At 39.8% G+C, this 14,056-nt stretch overlaps 1 protein-coding gene and 1 long non-coding RNA gene across 7 annotated transcripts in view; both read right to left on the bottom strand.

Annotated features, from left to right (window-relative positions):
* Window positions 1-1,564: 1,564 nt before the first annotated feature.
* Window positions 1,565-14,056, bottom strand: part of METTL4 (methyltransferase 4, N6-adenosine) — a 16,950-nt gene continuing 4,458 nt past the window's right edge. For 3 of the 6 annotated variants that reach the window (XM_083622624.1, XM_083622623.1, XM_083622622.1), the window contains exons 5-9: window positions 13,556-13,625; window positions 11,217-11,391; window positions 10,100-10,206; window positions 8,716-8,810; window positions 1,565-2,828 (exon numbers count right to left, since the gene is read on the bottom strand). In XM_083622624.1, coding sequence (XP_083478750.1) covers window positions 2,677-2,828; window positions 8,716-8,810; window positions 10,100-10,206; window positions 11,217-11,391; window positions 13,556-13,625 — 599 coding nt within the window. In that variant the 3' untranslated portion in view covers window positions 1,565-2,676. The remainder of the gene's footprint in view (window positions 2,829-8,715; window positions 8,811-10,099; window positions 10,207-11,216; window positions 11,392-13,555; window positions 13,626-14,056) is intronic. The other 3 variants (XM_083622625.1, XM_083622626.1, XM_083622627.1) reach the window with 1 other exon arrangement.
* On the bottom strand, window positions 3,213-5,210 carry LOC310766471. Its single transcript, XR_014550179.1, has 2 exons — window positions 4,269-5,210; window positions 3,213-4,214 (listed from the first exon to the last, which is right to left on the bottom strand). It is a non-coding gene; the product is annotated as an uncharacterized lncRNA (long non-coding RNA).

The raw sequence follows: 14,056 nt of genomic DNA, 5'->3' as shown, positions 1-14,056 counted from the left end.
TCACAAAAGCATTACCAGCCGTATTTTTGCTTATTAGACTACAAAGATAAGTAAAGGTCATATGCTAATTTGACATTTTAAAATCAAACTCAATCCTTCACTTTCATTTTTAAAAAGTTTGATTATAACATTCATTGAGTTAATCTAAATATGAGATTAGAATATATTCTTACAGGACGTTGTCTTTTCTAATCAGAGACAAGTGCAACACCTGTCATAGCCTCAAAGTGTTTACTGTCAGGCCCCAGACCTCATTTTCTGTGCCAAGCTGCAGCCTTTAACGTATAAAGTAATAATGAAGAGCGCATTGGAGCATATGTGTAATGCCTTTTTTCAGACCAGAAACAGCACCTACCTATCTGCATATAGGTGAAAAACTAGATCAGTGGCATAATTCCAGGCTGGTTTAAGCCCCAGAACCTCCTATGAAGATGGTGCCTGGAGAGATTGTGGTCACTGTGCTACTCTCCTGGCTCCTGCTGTAAACTAAGCCATACTTTGTCATCCAAATGTGGGCTCCTTGCTTGCCTCCTCCAGACAAGCCATGAGCTGTAAACCCAAGAACAAACCTTGGCTACAACTCCAGGTTTGTCTGGAGTGAGACAAAACATGAGCCACTAAGTTCGGATGACCCACTAAGCTAAACCTAGGGCTTAGCTCACTGCAGCACAGCAACAGCAGGAGCTCATACACTTGCACTAAGTTATAGGTTGGCTTAAAGTGTTATGTGTAAACCATGTCACTGTAACAAATAAATACTATCACCTGTCACACACTAAATTAGTAAGAGTCTGTGGGCTCTGCCTCGAAGACCAGTCCATTCATGCCCTGCTGCCTTATTCGTCTTGCTTTAGGGAAGCCAAGTGGCCATCTTTGCAGACCCATCTATGGGATTCTGTGCCTAAGCATCATTTTAGAACTCAACTAGCAAGGCCCACTTCTTCTTAGGATCTGTGAGCTTGGATGAAGCAGATTGTTTTGATTTAACTACTACTGAAGGCTGCATCAAACCCAGCCTCACTTACAGATTTGGTATAAGACAAATGAGAGTCCAGGGGATTTTAGGTATGCCTTCAGACCTGAGACGGACATGGAGGACATCAGTACTGAGAGGGCCTCCAATGCTGGGCTTTCTGTTACACTGGTTGGTTTCATTTCCATGCCTGAAGAGCCTGTCGATAGGCCATCATCAACATTGCATCATGACAGCTTGATCAGCTATGAAAAGGGAAGCTGGGCAGCGTTGGGATGAGAGTGCTGTAGAGGTTTTTGCTTTGGTATCTGCTGTCAGAATTGCCTCGTGCCTATATGAAGACTAAAGCACCAATCCTACACTCACTTTCCTGGGAGTAAGCCCTGTTGGAACTCAATGAAACCTGCTTCTGAGCAGACTCATATATTTTGCACTGTTACTTCTCTTTTAGGTTTGCACCTTTCCACAAACCAAAACAAAAAGGCGTTGTTTTCACCTTGTTTATCTCAAAGTACAAAAGGAAAATCTTTTAAATACTTTAACTTGGAAAAACAAGAAGCCCGTAAATAATGTATCAAGAAAAATATCTCTGAAATTGATTTTTTATTATTAAAGTACAAAAAATCCAGTCAACTTGTGAACATCCAGAGCTTATTTAAAAATTTAACAGCACACTGAACAATCCAAAGTTTATTTAATTTGTAGCAGAGTCAAATTTATTCCGCTCTCTTTTAAATAATGGTTACTCCTTCTTAAGATATACTCCTTTTCTTACAGTCTTGCATACAAACATATGGTAATTTTTATTAGAGCATTTCCCCCCCAAAGTAAACCCTAAGGGGGAGAAAAAGGAACAAAAGCAGTTTATCATTCAAAAAAAAATTAAATTATTGCAGTAACCATTTTAAAACATCTTTTTAAGAGCTAATGTCAGAATACATATTCAGGGAAATTCTGGTCCTGTGTATTTGAGAAAGAGGAATCATTAGAATACAGACAGAGACCTAAATCAAGCTGAAGTTAATCATGATGAAAACCCACAGAAACCAAATAAGCCATGATTATTGCTTTTGTTGTGACAAGAACACTGTTGATTTTGGGCTCTTTACATTCTCTCACACTCTCTGTGTCTCTCTCTCAGGACAGACTCCACTGGACTAGGAAGGGATAACATTTCCACCTGCCCTGCCCTGTGACATTTTGTGGGTGGCTGACCTTTATCCTTTTGGCTGGAATACGGATGCATTTGGCTTTTAGACTTTTGGTAATACGTGGAGATTTTGTTGTCTTAACTTTTTTTATAAATTGCATCCTGTATTTGTGTACGAATCTAAGTTGCCTTAGGGGGCAACTTAGGTATAGGAATCATCATTACCATCATCTCCATGAGATATGATTCAATGTACAGACACACCTTGGAGCCCAACTGCAAAGGGCATGGCTAATTTTTGAAGGCTGCTGTTTATATGGTGGCTCAAACAACAAAAACTCCAGAAGATGATTGCAAAAGTCACCCTACCACAGCAGAGGACATATATGATGAACCCAGGAGCAAATTATATACCTGAAGGCATCACTGTTCTGCTCATCACACAGATTTCAAAAACACCATGCAGACTTACAATTAATTCATACTGCTTCCCAAGTGCAGCATCGATGTCAAGGACAAAATCTAGAGCGCTCGCAAGAACCCCAGCCTACATTTACTTGTCACTTTTGTTCTGGAATGCAGTGAAGTAATCTATGTGCTGGAATTTGAGAACTTCATTGCCCCAACTGGTCCATCCAGGCTGCAAATTCCGAGCAAACAGCTCCATACATTCCACATCTGGCTTGGTATATGCTTTTAGAATCTCTGGGGAGGAAAAATCATGAGATTGATTTTAATTTATTTTTTTTTATAAAAAAAAACACACCTCTGTTTCTTCAATTTCCTCAAAGCTGTTGGAAGGTGGTGGGGGTGGTGGGGAAGAATGTTTCAATAAAGAGAGAGAGAGAGAGAGAGAGAGAGAGAGAGCGCAAATTAATTTCAAGGATCTCATCAGCCAGCTTTACTATTTATAGCCAGAAAGGAATATGAAATAAACGACCTTGAGAGTATGAACAATACTGTCAAAGCTTCCAGTCACTCTAATTTATCAGTATTCATTTGGAGACAGGGAATGAGAGCTTCAGCACCGCCATAGTGTTTTCAGAATTGTCACCATAACATCTCTCAAATGGGAGTGCTTTTTTTGGGGGGGGGGAAACAACAACAGATGGACAGCTATATTCAATGCATATTAAAATTTATTCATTAAAAACTTAAGCTTTGAAACAGAAACTTAAAAGGAGTAGACACATCAGGCACCGATTGATTTCACTGGTTAATATATTCCCTCGCAGCACAGTTTACAGTCCAGTCCTATGAATGCTTACCCAGAAGCCTCACTCATCTCAATGGTACTTATTCCCAGCATGTGCAAGATTGAAACCGCAGATCTGCAAGCTTAGTAGCTTGAAGTAGTTTTGTTGTGGGGCATATCTCTTCTTCAGCCATTCCGATTCTTATGGTTTCCTTCCGAGGATCCCTGGAGACTGCAGTTTATTAAGCATGCTGCAGATCATTACCTCCTTCACAGAACTCCACTTCCTTGGAAATTGTTAGGAGGAAGCTGCCAGCTAAAGCAGTTTTGTACTTGTTTAAGACATGCAGTTAAGATGCTGCGCAGAGCAATCCTATATTTGCATTATGACCTGGAGACATGCCTCTACTATACTCACAAGACAGCAGAACTTTGTTATAGGATTGCACCTAAATAACTGATTAACAGTTTATATAGTGATTTGTGTGGGTGGAATCCAATGCTACGTGAGTGGAATCTCACTTATGAAGCAAGGGCCCTCCTTCCCCGGCACCCCACAAAATCTGCACTATACTATCAGGTGTTAGTATCCCTCTTCATTAGCATTCAGCACAGTCAACCAGCTCATCAACTGAGTTCAAACATATATTTCACCAACTAAAAATGGACAGGCCAACACTCCCACTCCTTGCTTAGTGAAGACACAGCACCATTCAGGAATACAGCCATATCTGAAAACATGATGACAGAAATGCTAAAAGGCTTGGAAACAAAATGAAGGTGCATTTGATTCTCCCCAAATCGCCCCCACTAAAAAAAAACCATCAATCATTTATCAGTAAAGGTCCTATCCATAAAGGTCAATAAAGGTTATGTTCCTCTCTCTCTCTCTCTCTCTCTCTCTCTCTCTCTCTCTCTCTCTCTCTCTCTCTCCCTCTCTCTCCCTTTACATTTCACAGTCAATTCTATACTTCTGTTTCTACAATTTTATCTGCAACTTGAACAGTTGCACAGTAGACAAAAATTCAGCTGCTGCGTTTTTCTCCACCAATGACTCTCTTCAGCAACCTGCTAAATTTCAGCCTGTTTTACAGCTGTTGTATGTCCTCGTTAACATTTTGAGTTCAACTGTTTCAAAATGCTAACATTTTTACCATCCAGATTAACTACAAAATGGTTTCATATGTACATTAATGCCAGTCCATATGTTCTGAATCTGGTCCTCTCTTCTGCCTACCTTGTTTTCATAATTTCTGGAAAACTTAACAAGAAATGCATGAAATAATAATAATATATAAGAAGTCAGAATGCATGTCTGGAATAACAAGCTTTTTTGTTGCCACAGGCACACCTAGGGTCACTTGAGCTCTTGCCAAGGAGCTGTATTGTGGGTCCCCCCTATATGTGTGTGTGTGTGTGTCTGAGAAGCAGGAGAGGTTGTGTGGACAGGAGGACAGGAAGAACACACCTCCCCTGGCTGGATAGGGCATGCTGCACTCTGCCTGGAGCCCACTCTAAGGACCCTTTCCATCCCCTCCTATAGAACCACCAGCAGCAGTTTTTTCTGCTAGAGATCCCAGCGGATTCCTTCTGTGGGCAAAGTAGGTGCTAAGCTGGGGGTGGGGGGGTTTCTCCAGGTGTCACAGGAAAACTTCCACTGCCTGATAGGGGATTTTTGAGGGGGACGGGTTTGCCTCTGTTTGTTGCTAATGTTAGCCTTACCTATCACAGAATTAACTGCTTACAAAAGATGAGTACAGTAGTACCTCGGGTTACAGACACTTCAGGTTACAGACGCTTCAGGTTACAGACTCCGCTAACCCAGAAATAGTACCTCGGGTTAAGAACTTTGCTTCAGGATGAGAACAGAAATCGCAAGGCGGCAGCGGGAGGCCCCATTAGCTTCTTGGCCTTTTGGCTAAGATCAAGTGGGAGGCCCCATTAACTAAAGTGGTACCTCAAGTTAAGAACAATTTCAGGTTAAGAACGGACCTCTGGAACGAATTAAGTTCTTAACCCAAGGTACCCCTGTAGTGGGAAAATTCCCCCATGTTTCACCCTAAATTTCCACTGAAAGGGCTGTCAGCAAAAGCTAGTGGGTGCTAACTTTGCCACTTTGCCACTGTCTTGCGCGTGCCCCCTCTTCTAGATGCCTCCACCAGATGTTGTTTCTCCCTTCCCTTCAGACTCCTCCAGTTTTATCTGCACAAACAGAGCATTTAATCTCCTTTGCTACCAATGCTGTAAAAACATAGAAACTATGAAACTGTGTTAAGATGTTATTGTTGAAGTTTGCTTCTTCGCATAAAATGTCACCGTTGCCGGAAAAGGGAATCTCTTCAGCAGGAAGGTGAGACAATTTAATAAAAATTTAACATTTGCACAAGTCTTAGCTGGTTTAGAAGAGCCTTGCACATAATAATTTAAGATGTGGCTGCTCAACCTCTGCTATGTGATCATGCTTCACTCTTCACCTAAAGTGAATTGAAGGAGAAGACTGGCATCTTTTACAGCTTAATAAATATGAAGCCTTTCACTGGAATTGGACTACAAGTTTACTTTCACAGCCTGAAGACAGATACATCTGATGAAAAATAGATTAAATAAGATGTGCATATGAAAAGGCAACTAAATAACTTGTTAAACCAATTAATGTTATTTCAGAACGGTGATGTTTAGGCCATTTTTTTGTTGGCATCTTACAATCTTTTGATTAAAACATTTATATCCCATCTTCCCAATGTAAAACTAATGGTTAGGGCAGAGAACAGATTCAAAATAACCACTGACACATCATAAGCCACTTATATTTCCAAATACTAGGTTGCATCCAATTTAGCCTTACTGGATGTAACTAACACCAACTCAGTAATTTCAGGGGGTCTGCTTTGAGTATCTTATTTGGATACAACCCTCTCTGTTGTGATCCCTCTGGAAAGAAACTAGACTAAAGGATAAGTATCAGATCACATGACCAAGGGAGCCATGATGGCTGCCACGTCATCACAGGGGAAAACTGGATGCTCTGGTTTTTTTCCAGGACACTTGGTGGGTATGTATTTTGTGTACGTTAGTAAATAATTTTTACTTAAGGAACAGTTCACCAAGTCTTGTTCACACAAAGCTTCCACTAATGGTGAAATCCCACTTTCTCACTTTTCTCTGTCGCTCCCTCAACTCAAATCATCTCATGCTGGCCACAATGACATGCAGCGATAAACCAGGATTTGGGGCATATTGTGCCTACCTTGAATGATTCACTCCTCCCATGTTGCTAATGTGATAAACAAACCAGCAAACCTTGGGTTCCCATTATTGCTGAACCAGGTACAGTATTATGGTTTGCAGGTCCCCAGCAATCATTGATCCATAAGCCAATAATAAAACCCTGCTTAATACTATTTATAATAATATTTATATACTGCTGTTCATAAAAAAAACACCATGCACTTTACAATAGTCACACATAAAACCATACAGTATGAACCATACATAAGTTGATAGCAGCTAACTATTATGTACAAACATACCCACTATATGTAACAAGCGCTTGGTCTTGCTTGGGTTTAGCAGATAGAACCAAGCAAAGGCAAGACCAGCTGAACTTGCTCTACACTACTGAAAGAAACGAGCTCACTGATGAGGGATCTTCTTACAAGACAGACAACTAATACAGGACCTTGCAAATCAATGAAGACAGTAATCCAAGCCATGTCTACTCAGAAGTAAGTCCCACTGAATTCAATGGGGCTTGTCAGATGGCAGGGGTGGTTGCTCGCGAGTAACCCAGCAGGACTCAGACCTGTCTTTTACAGGTTTTATTTGGTGCAAAAACTATTTGCAGTGCAGAATGCCAAAGTTCATGTCTGCCTCAATCGCTAGCAGAATCCGGGAGTGGCTTTTTCCTCTTTTGTCCCCAACCTAAGAACTTCGTCACCCCCAGCCTTTTTCTTGCTTCTTTGCGCTTTACCCCTCTGTGCAAGGTGGGCAATGGAAGAGGCGTGCTTCCCTCCTGGCCGGCTTGACCAGGAGCGGTGCTGGGGCTCACGGCAGCATCCTGATCCCTTTCCCTCTTCCCCACTGGAGGCGTGGCTTTCCCCACCGCAGGAAGAGGAACTGCTTCGCAAGACTTTCGGAGGATCCCTATATCCCAACGGCCCCTCTACCTCCCTTCCCTGTTCCGATGGCAGTTCCCTGACAGGGCTCACTCCTAGATAAATGGAGTTTATGTGGGGTTATGCCTTCAGGCATAGCTTCCTGGATTAACTGAGCTGCACACACAGACCACAAACCAGTGCAACCAAAAATGGAAGTTCAAAGGTGCATTAATTTTTTCCCCTGAGTCCTTGACAGTGGAAAAGGAGGAGTATAAATAAATATATGATACAAATGATATTTGGCTGGCATGGGGATATTAAGAAAGGTCTTGCTATCTGTCATATTGTAAACAAAAGTTCTACAAGTGGGCATTCAAAAACACATTAAAATATTGTCCAGTAGCACTTTAGAGACCAGCTAAGCTTGTTCTGGGTACAGTATAAGCTTTTGTGCGCACGCACACTTCTTCAGATACCAAAACACAGTGAGTGAAAGGGATTGAGCAAATGGGAGGAGGAGGCTTTATCTCTCATTTTCCTCTACCTCCCCATATTCCTCTCGAAAAGCATTGTTGCTGCCTCTACCAAGAACATACAAGCTCAGTAAGTAACTTCCTTGACTCAAAGTGAACTTGCTTGCTATGACGATGATAAAAGTTTCAGTCTTTCAAAGCAGCCACCCAAGGTCCAGGTTAGTAGAAGCATGGGTATGAATCAGCACCTTTAATAATATCAGAGGAATTTTAGAACCAAAGAATATCTACCTGAATTCCTCAAACTGGCAGCATCATGCATGCTACAGTGCTCTAGCTGGAACACAAATGCAGCATACTAAGAAATGTACTGGGTTGGATCCCAACCCTCAGTAACAGCTTCTCAGAGGGCACAAGGAAGGCAAAGGAATTAGCTAAAATTGCCTCTCCCTCCCCTCACTTCCTTTCGCAGGAATGTCCCTTGAATATACAGGAACTCTGCATTCAACCAATCAACTGCAATCTACACCTCTTCAAGATCAAGGTTATTTCTAAAGTGGTTATGCCAGTTGTAAAGCCAAGTATGAAAGTCAAAACCTGTCCCACTTAAAATGCCTAATTTGTGCCTAACTGAATCCACAATTAGAACCCAATGAAATATTAAAATTTTCAGTAAGTTTTTAACCTCAGTTGTTTGTTATTGATGGTCAGAAACTAACAATACAAACAAATGAGCAGAGGTACTCAAGTCATTAACCCATCTCAAATGTGTCAATAGTTGAAAATATCAAAAATGTTTAGCTTAAAGAATGATTTCAGGAACATACCTGTCAGGGGTGGTTTGTGTGAGTGAAGGATGCAAGGTACACTCACAATTAATTTCTGATCAGGAATTTGAGGCACGTCATCCTCTGAAATCCTATTGTATAGATCAAAACAAAATAAATGGTGAGAGAACAAATGAGAATATCTTGCTAAAGATCCAAACCTTCATTGGTCCCTTTTCCCCTCTAAACAGAATAATTATAATAATATGAAAAAGTCATTCTCTCACTGTCATACTAGATGGTAAGCCCCTGGGAAGCTAAATATCTAAATGCTGAGTGTATTTGTTTTCTTGAAAGATAAAGGGCAGCTTATGAAATTTCTTAAGCTTCTTCAAAAACTAAGCCAATAAAAAAATATGACTGCAAGAAGACAAATATAGTGCAGCCAATATATGTTTCAACTTTAGAATATTGTTTGCCCTTAACAAAACAGATCTATACTTAATACAGGGGGGAAAGTGGTCTACTTGGCAGCAGAAACCAACAGCCCTGAGGGCTAACATGGATGACATGGAGAATATCTGGCTTGGGCTAGCCAAACAAGGAAGATATGGAGCTACCCACTTCATATAATATCACTAGGAGAATTCCTGTTTTGGCAAGACTTTCCTGTATAGGGTAATGTTTGCTATTTTAACCACACGCATAAAAGTCCAAGCAGCTGTACTAAATCACCAATTCAAAACCTCTTCAAAGAGACTTCGGCAAGGGACCAAAGAATTATGAAAGTAGTTCTGCAAGCCCAAAGAGGCTTTAATCTTGCTTATAGCAGGCACAACACTCTAAATTGAAAGTTATGTGGAAGTTGTGCTATGGCGTGGAGATTGCCTGTTGAAAGAAAGAAGGTAAGAAAAAGAAAATATCCCACTGGGGTTGCACAAGCCCCTCACATTAGGCTAAGTGGCTCTTTGGATCCCAGCCCTAATATTCACATAAACCGATTACACTTTGCTAAAGGGGAAAAGACATAGTTGCTTTGGGATCCCCCTCCTCCTGTTCCAATTCAAATGAATGCTCAAGGCAGTTAATGATCTTGGCCCTGTAATGACATCCCACCCATTTTAGTGATAATTGGTCATCAGTTAAAGGCATCTGCTTCCAAGATTTCCCAGTGTCGTATCTTGAGAAATTGAATTTCACAGCACTGTAAGAAACAGACAACTAAATATCTAAAGGGAACAGCAGAAGGAGTCTGGTGTATTTTACAGCTTTCTTAAAAGCTAGTCTTTCAAGGGAACTGGAGTACAGGCATACTTCAGTCTTCATATCGTTTTTGTTAAGAAAGGCCATTGCGCCCTCCTTTGAACCTCAGCTGAGCATTCCTAATGAATGCCTTATAATAGTAATTCCCATTAATAATATAGAGAAATCAATGGACTCATACCTTAATGGCACATCTGTATTTTGCTGGACTCTTCCCAATACAAGAACTTCATAAGGCTTCTTGTGAAAAGAGTCTAATGGAAATACAAACTCTCCAGACTTTGTAATCTGATACAAAGGAACCAGAAATCAATGCTGCAAGTTACAAATCAATGTTACAATATTTTATTTTCTATTCATCTATCCTAAGGATGTTTTCTCACTATACCCAAGTCTAGTTAAGAGATGGGTAGTCTTCAGGCTTGTGTAATCTACTTTCTTTTTCATTTACACCCTTAAGTCTATCAATGGTGGCTTGGGGGTAGACCACTGAACCCAATAAGCCTTAACACTGCTGTGGCTACACATACAATTATAAATCTTCATCTGAATTACTTCAGATCAAGGGTTCAAACACCAAATTTGAAATATGATCAGCAGGACAGTCCAAGACTGGTCAAAGCAAAGTAAGTTTCCAAAGCCGTTTCGGGGGGAAATGGGGGGAAACCTGGCTCCCCCCCCCCATTTTCCAGGTTTTTTTCCCCTGGCCTTCCCATCTCTACTTATGGGGGAAATAGTGAAATAAAGAAAGAATTGCAATTGGGGTTGCAACACTTCACTGACTGTTTAAAAATATTTTGATTTAAAAGAAAAAAGAAGAAACATCAGATTAACCAGGAAGACTTTTTTTTAAAAAAAAGGGGGGGGGGGAGAAAAGGCTATTTAGAAATTCTTCCCAGGAAGGAATGCCTCCTTCTGCTACTCGCTCAAAAAAAAATGTTTCCCCCTTTTTTTAATACATGTACAAATGTATGTAATTTATTAGAACTCATGCAGTTAACATAGTAAGGTTGCAATCCTATATAGACCTGGGAGTAAACCCCATTGAAGTCAGTGGGATTTACTTCTGAGCAGATATGTATAGGATTGTGCTGAGTGAGTTCCTTAATTGGGTGTCATCCCTAACTGTAACTTCCCATGGGAGATAATATATTAAAAAATTACATACATAACAAAAATTTGCTTCAAAAATGCTAATATTCAAATATTTTAAATGCTACCAATAAAAACAGTTATTGAGAAATAAATTTAAAGCTAAACATATATAAAAATAAGTCCAAAGGTTCCAGCAAACTTACTTTCACCCAGAACCACTCCGCCACTCCACACACAGACCAGTGGGGATAGAGTTCATTCTTCACAAAACATAAATGCTTCTGTCGGTTAGTCACCCAAGTGACCACAAGACAACCTGGGGCCGCCAGCGCTGGCACAGGAATTTGCTTGATTTGCCAATGGGACAAGTAATTGTACCTACACATGAATAAATTTACAAAGTCTGAGCTGTACCAAAGCTAGAAAGGGAAACAGCAGGCCTTTACAAAGCAATGGCAATCTTTTGCAAACTTTTTTCAATACTAACATTTAGATAAATTAAAACTGAGCCAACACTGACATCCAGTGGTGAAATCTGTTCCCATCCTATTTGAACACCTGTTTCTTTACATTCTGATCCACTGGGTGCAGCGATAAATATCCTTCCATTTCCAAATTCTGTTATGCCTAGAAACTGAACTTATGCTCATTAAAAGTTACATATTACATTAAAGCAATTCTCTGCAATGCAGAATATCTAATACTTTGATTTTTCCCCCACTTTAATCTACAGCAGATTCATACAGTATTTAAAAAGCTGCTAATTAAGTTAAGCAATGGAATTTGCTACCACAAGATGTGGTGATGGCCACTAACTTTTAAAGGAAAATACAATAATTCATAGAAGATAATATTAGCAACAGTGAATAGGATTGATAGCTATATGCTACCTGAAGCATTAGGATCACCAGTTGCTGTGGGTAACAGGATGCTGCACTAAATGGGCTTTTGCTCTGAGTCTGCAAGGCTCTTCTTCTAATATTAAAACTGCAGTAATACAAATTTGCAGTAATACAAATAGAAAAATACTGACATGAAAATCTACAACTTTTCACAATGAAGTGTACAGCTTTCTGAGTGATTGTTCAGGCGATTTGTATTAGTGAAATGCCCATCACACAGATATCTGTATTTTTTGTACTGCATTTTAAAGAGGCATGCCTGTTGATCACCTGAGAATCCATCTGGGTGGGTAGACACATACCCAAGTATTACAGCCAGAGTTATAGACAGCAAGGAAAAGTGATATGCCTCCATGCCTAAGATCTGAACCCTGAGCTTATTTTGATGAATCTGAAATCAGTTAAAAATTAAAGCTTATCAATTTCTATAGGCTCAGGCATACCTCACTCTGCACAGAACCAAATTGTACATTAAACATATAAGCTTTGAAGCCTGAGTAATTTGGAATTAATGGTAAGCCTTTAAACTGGGCTTTTTTATTTTCTTGGAAGCAGTCGTCCCTAATAATTGCTGGGGTATTTGTCCCTGTCTGGTTAACAAGGGGGGGGGCATCCCAAGGTAGTATATAAACTCAAAAGTGCTGTTATGCTATTCTGCGACAACTCTTCCTTCTACTCCTCCCATTCCAGAAGTACCACTTCTTTTCTACTTCTATTCTAATGTGAACTTCCTCCATTCATCCCTCCCATGTCGTAATCCCAGAACACGATACAAACATTTCCCTTCCTGTCTAGCAAATGGCGGCAGAATCAGAATCCTCCTACGATAGTGGAAATGTGTTGCTTTACTAGTCTCAACGTATTGCTTATTTTAAAAGGAACGTACAGCTCTTGGCCAGCTTGCCTCTCAGACACTAAGGCCATCCCACCTAGCAGCTTTTGTAAAATATGAATTAATTAGAAGCAAACCAGAGTAGCTTTAACTTCTGCAAACGCTCCGCAGGCACAGAAACCATTCATTTTGATTAACCTTCAAATAACAGAGCATTCAGAGAGGTATATTGCTCAGAAGTTAATATTTTCAATTATGAAGTATTCTCATTAAGGGGGCGGGGAAGGTTCAGTGTTGTAATCTCATTCCCCAACCCCAGCATAACTATATTTTCACCTTAGAAAACTATCAAACCAGGTTCCCCACTGCCTCGTAGAACTTTCATATTAATTCAGTTTAATTGAAGTTCTACTGACATAAAATTGCAGTTATCCACTGGAGAATTAGATGCACGCATTCTAATGTCGTAATCTGAGTTTACAGAACAGAACCTATTACATTTGAGAACATCAACCAGAAAACGAGAAACGAAACAAAGCAACAAATATGCTAATATGCCTTTAGTTGCCACCCCCACCCCTCAAGCCTGAACAGTAGATTCTGGCCGCAGTCCCCTATATTCACTTACCTGGGAGTAAGGACTTAATGGAACTTACTTCTGAATAGACATGTCTCCTGTTGTAAACAACTCTTAATTGCACTAGTAAAGCCAGAAATTGTCATTCCACATACACCATTAACATCTAAAAGGGAGCTGTTTTAATATGTATGTTTAATAAAATATATGTTTTAGAAGGTAAAAGGCTACCTGTTACTTCTTTTAACAGACTTGTTCTCCCATGGTGGATCTATTATAATTATGCCAAACTTTTTTTTATCTAAAAAACAAAGCAACAAGAATACACATTTTTCGGTATTTCAAATTATGTCTATTTTTATTTTTTTGCAACAAAACCAAGTTGCTCACCAAGTTTTAATAAACAATTTTCATACTATTTAAAAGAACATGGAATTGTGATGTTTTGTCTTTGAAAGTGGTAACGCTACCCTGCTCTGATTACAAATAAAGATATAAACATACTTCTGATCAAACTGAAGTGGCTCCATTTCACGTTCATTCAAACTAACAGGCGGTCATGTCAGTTCCAAAACTAGCATAAAATGCTTCTCTTTTATTAACAGAGGTTTCTGTTCCACAAAGGATGTATTAGCCTCTAATTTTTCTAATATCTCCCACTATGCATGCTAGAAATCAGGTAACAGGTGAAAATGAGTGACTGCCGTATAGTATGAATATGTGTTTGTAACA

The sequence above is a fragment of the Podarcis filfolensis genome, assembly GCF_964270895.1.
Source record: "Podarcis filfolensis genome assembly, chromosome: 7".
NCBI lineage: Eukaryota > Metazoa > Chordata > Lepidosauria > Squamata > Lacertidae > Podarcis > Podarcis filfolensis.
This window is presented reverse-complemented; position numbering and strand designations above follow the sequence as displayed.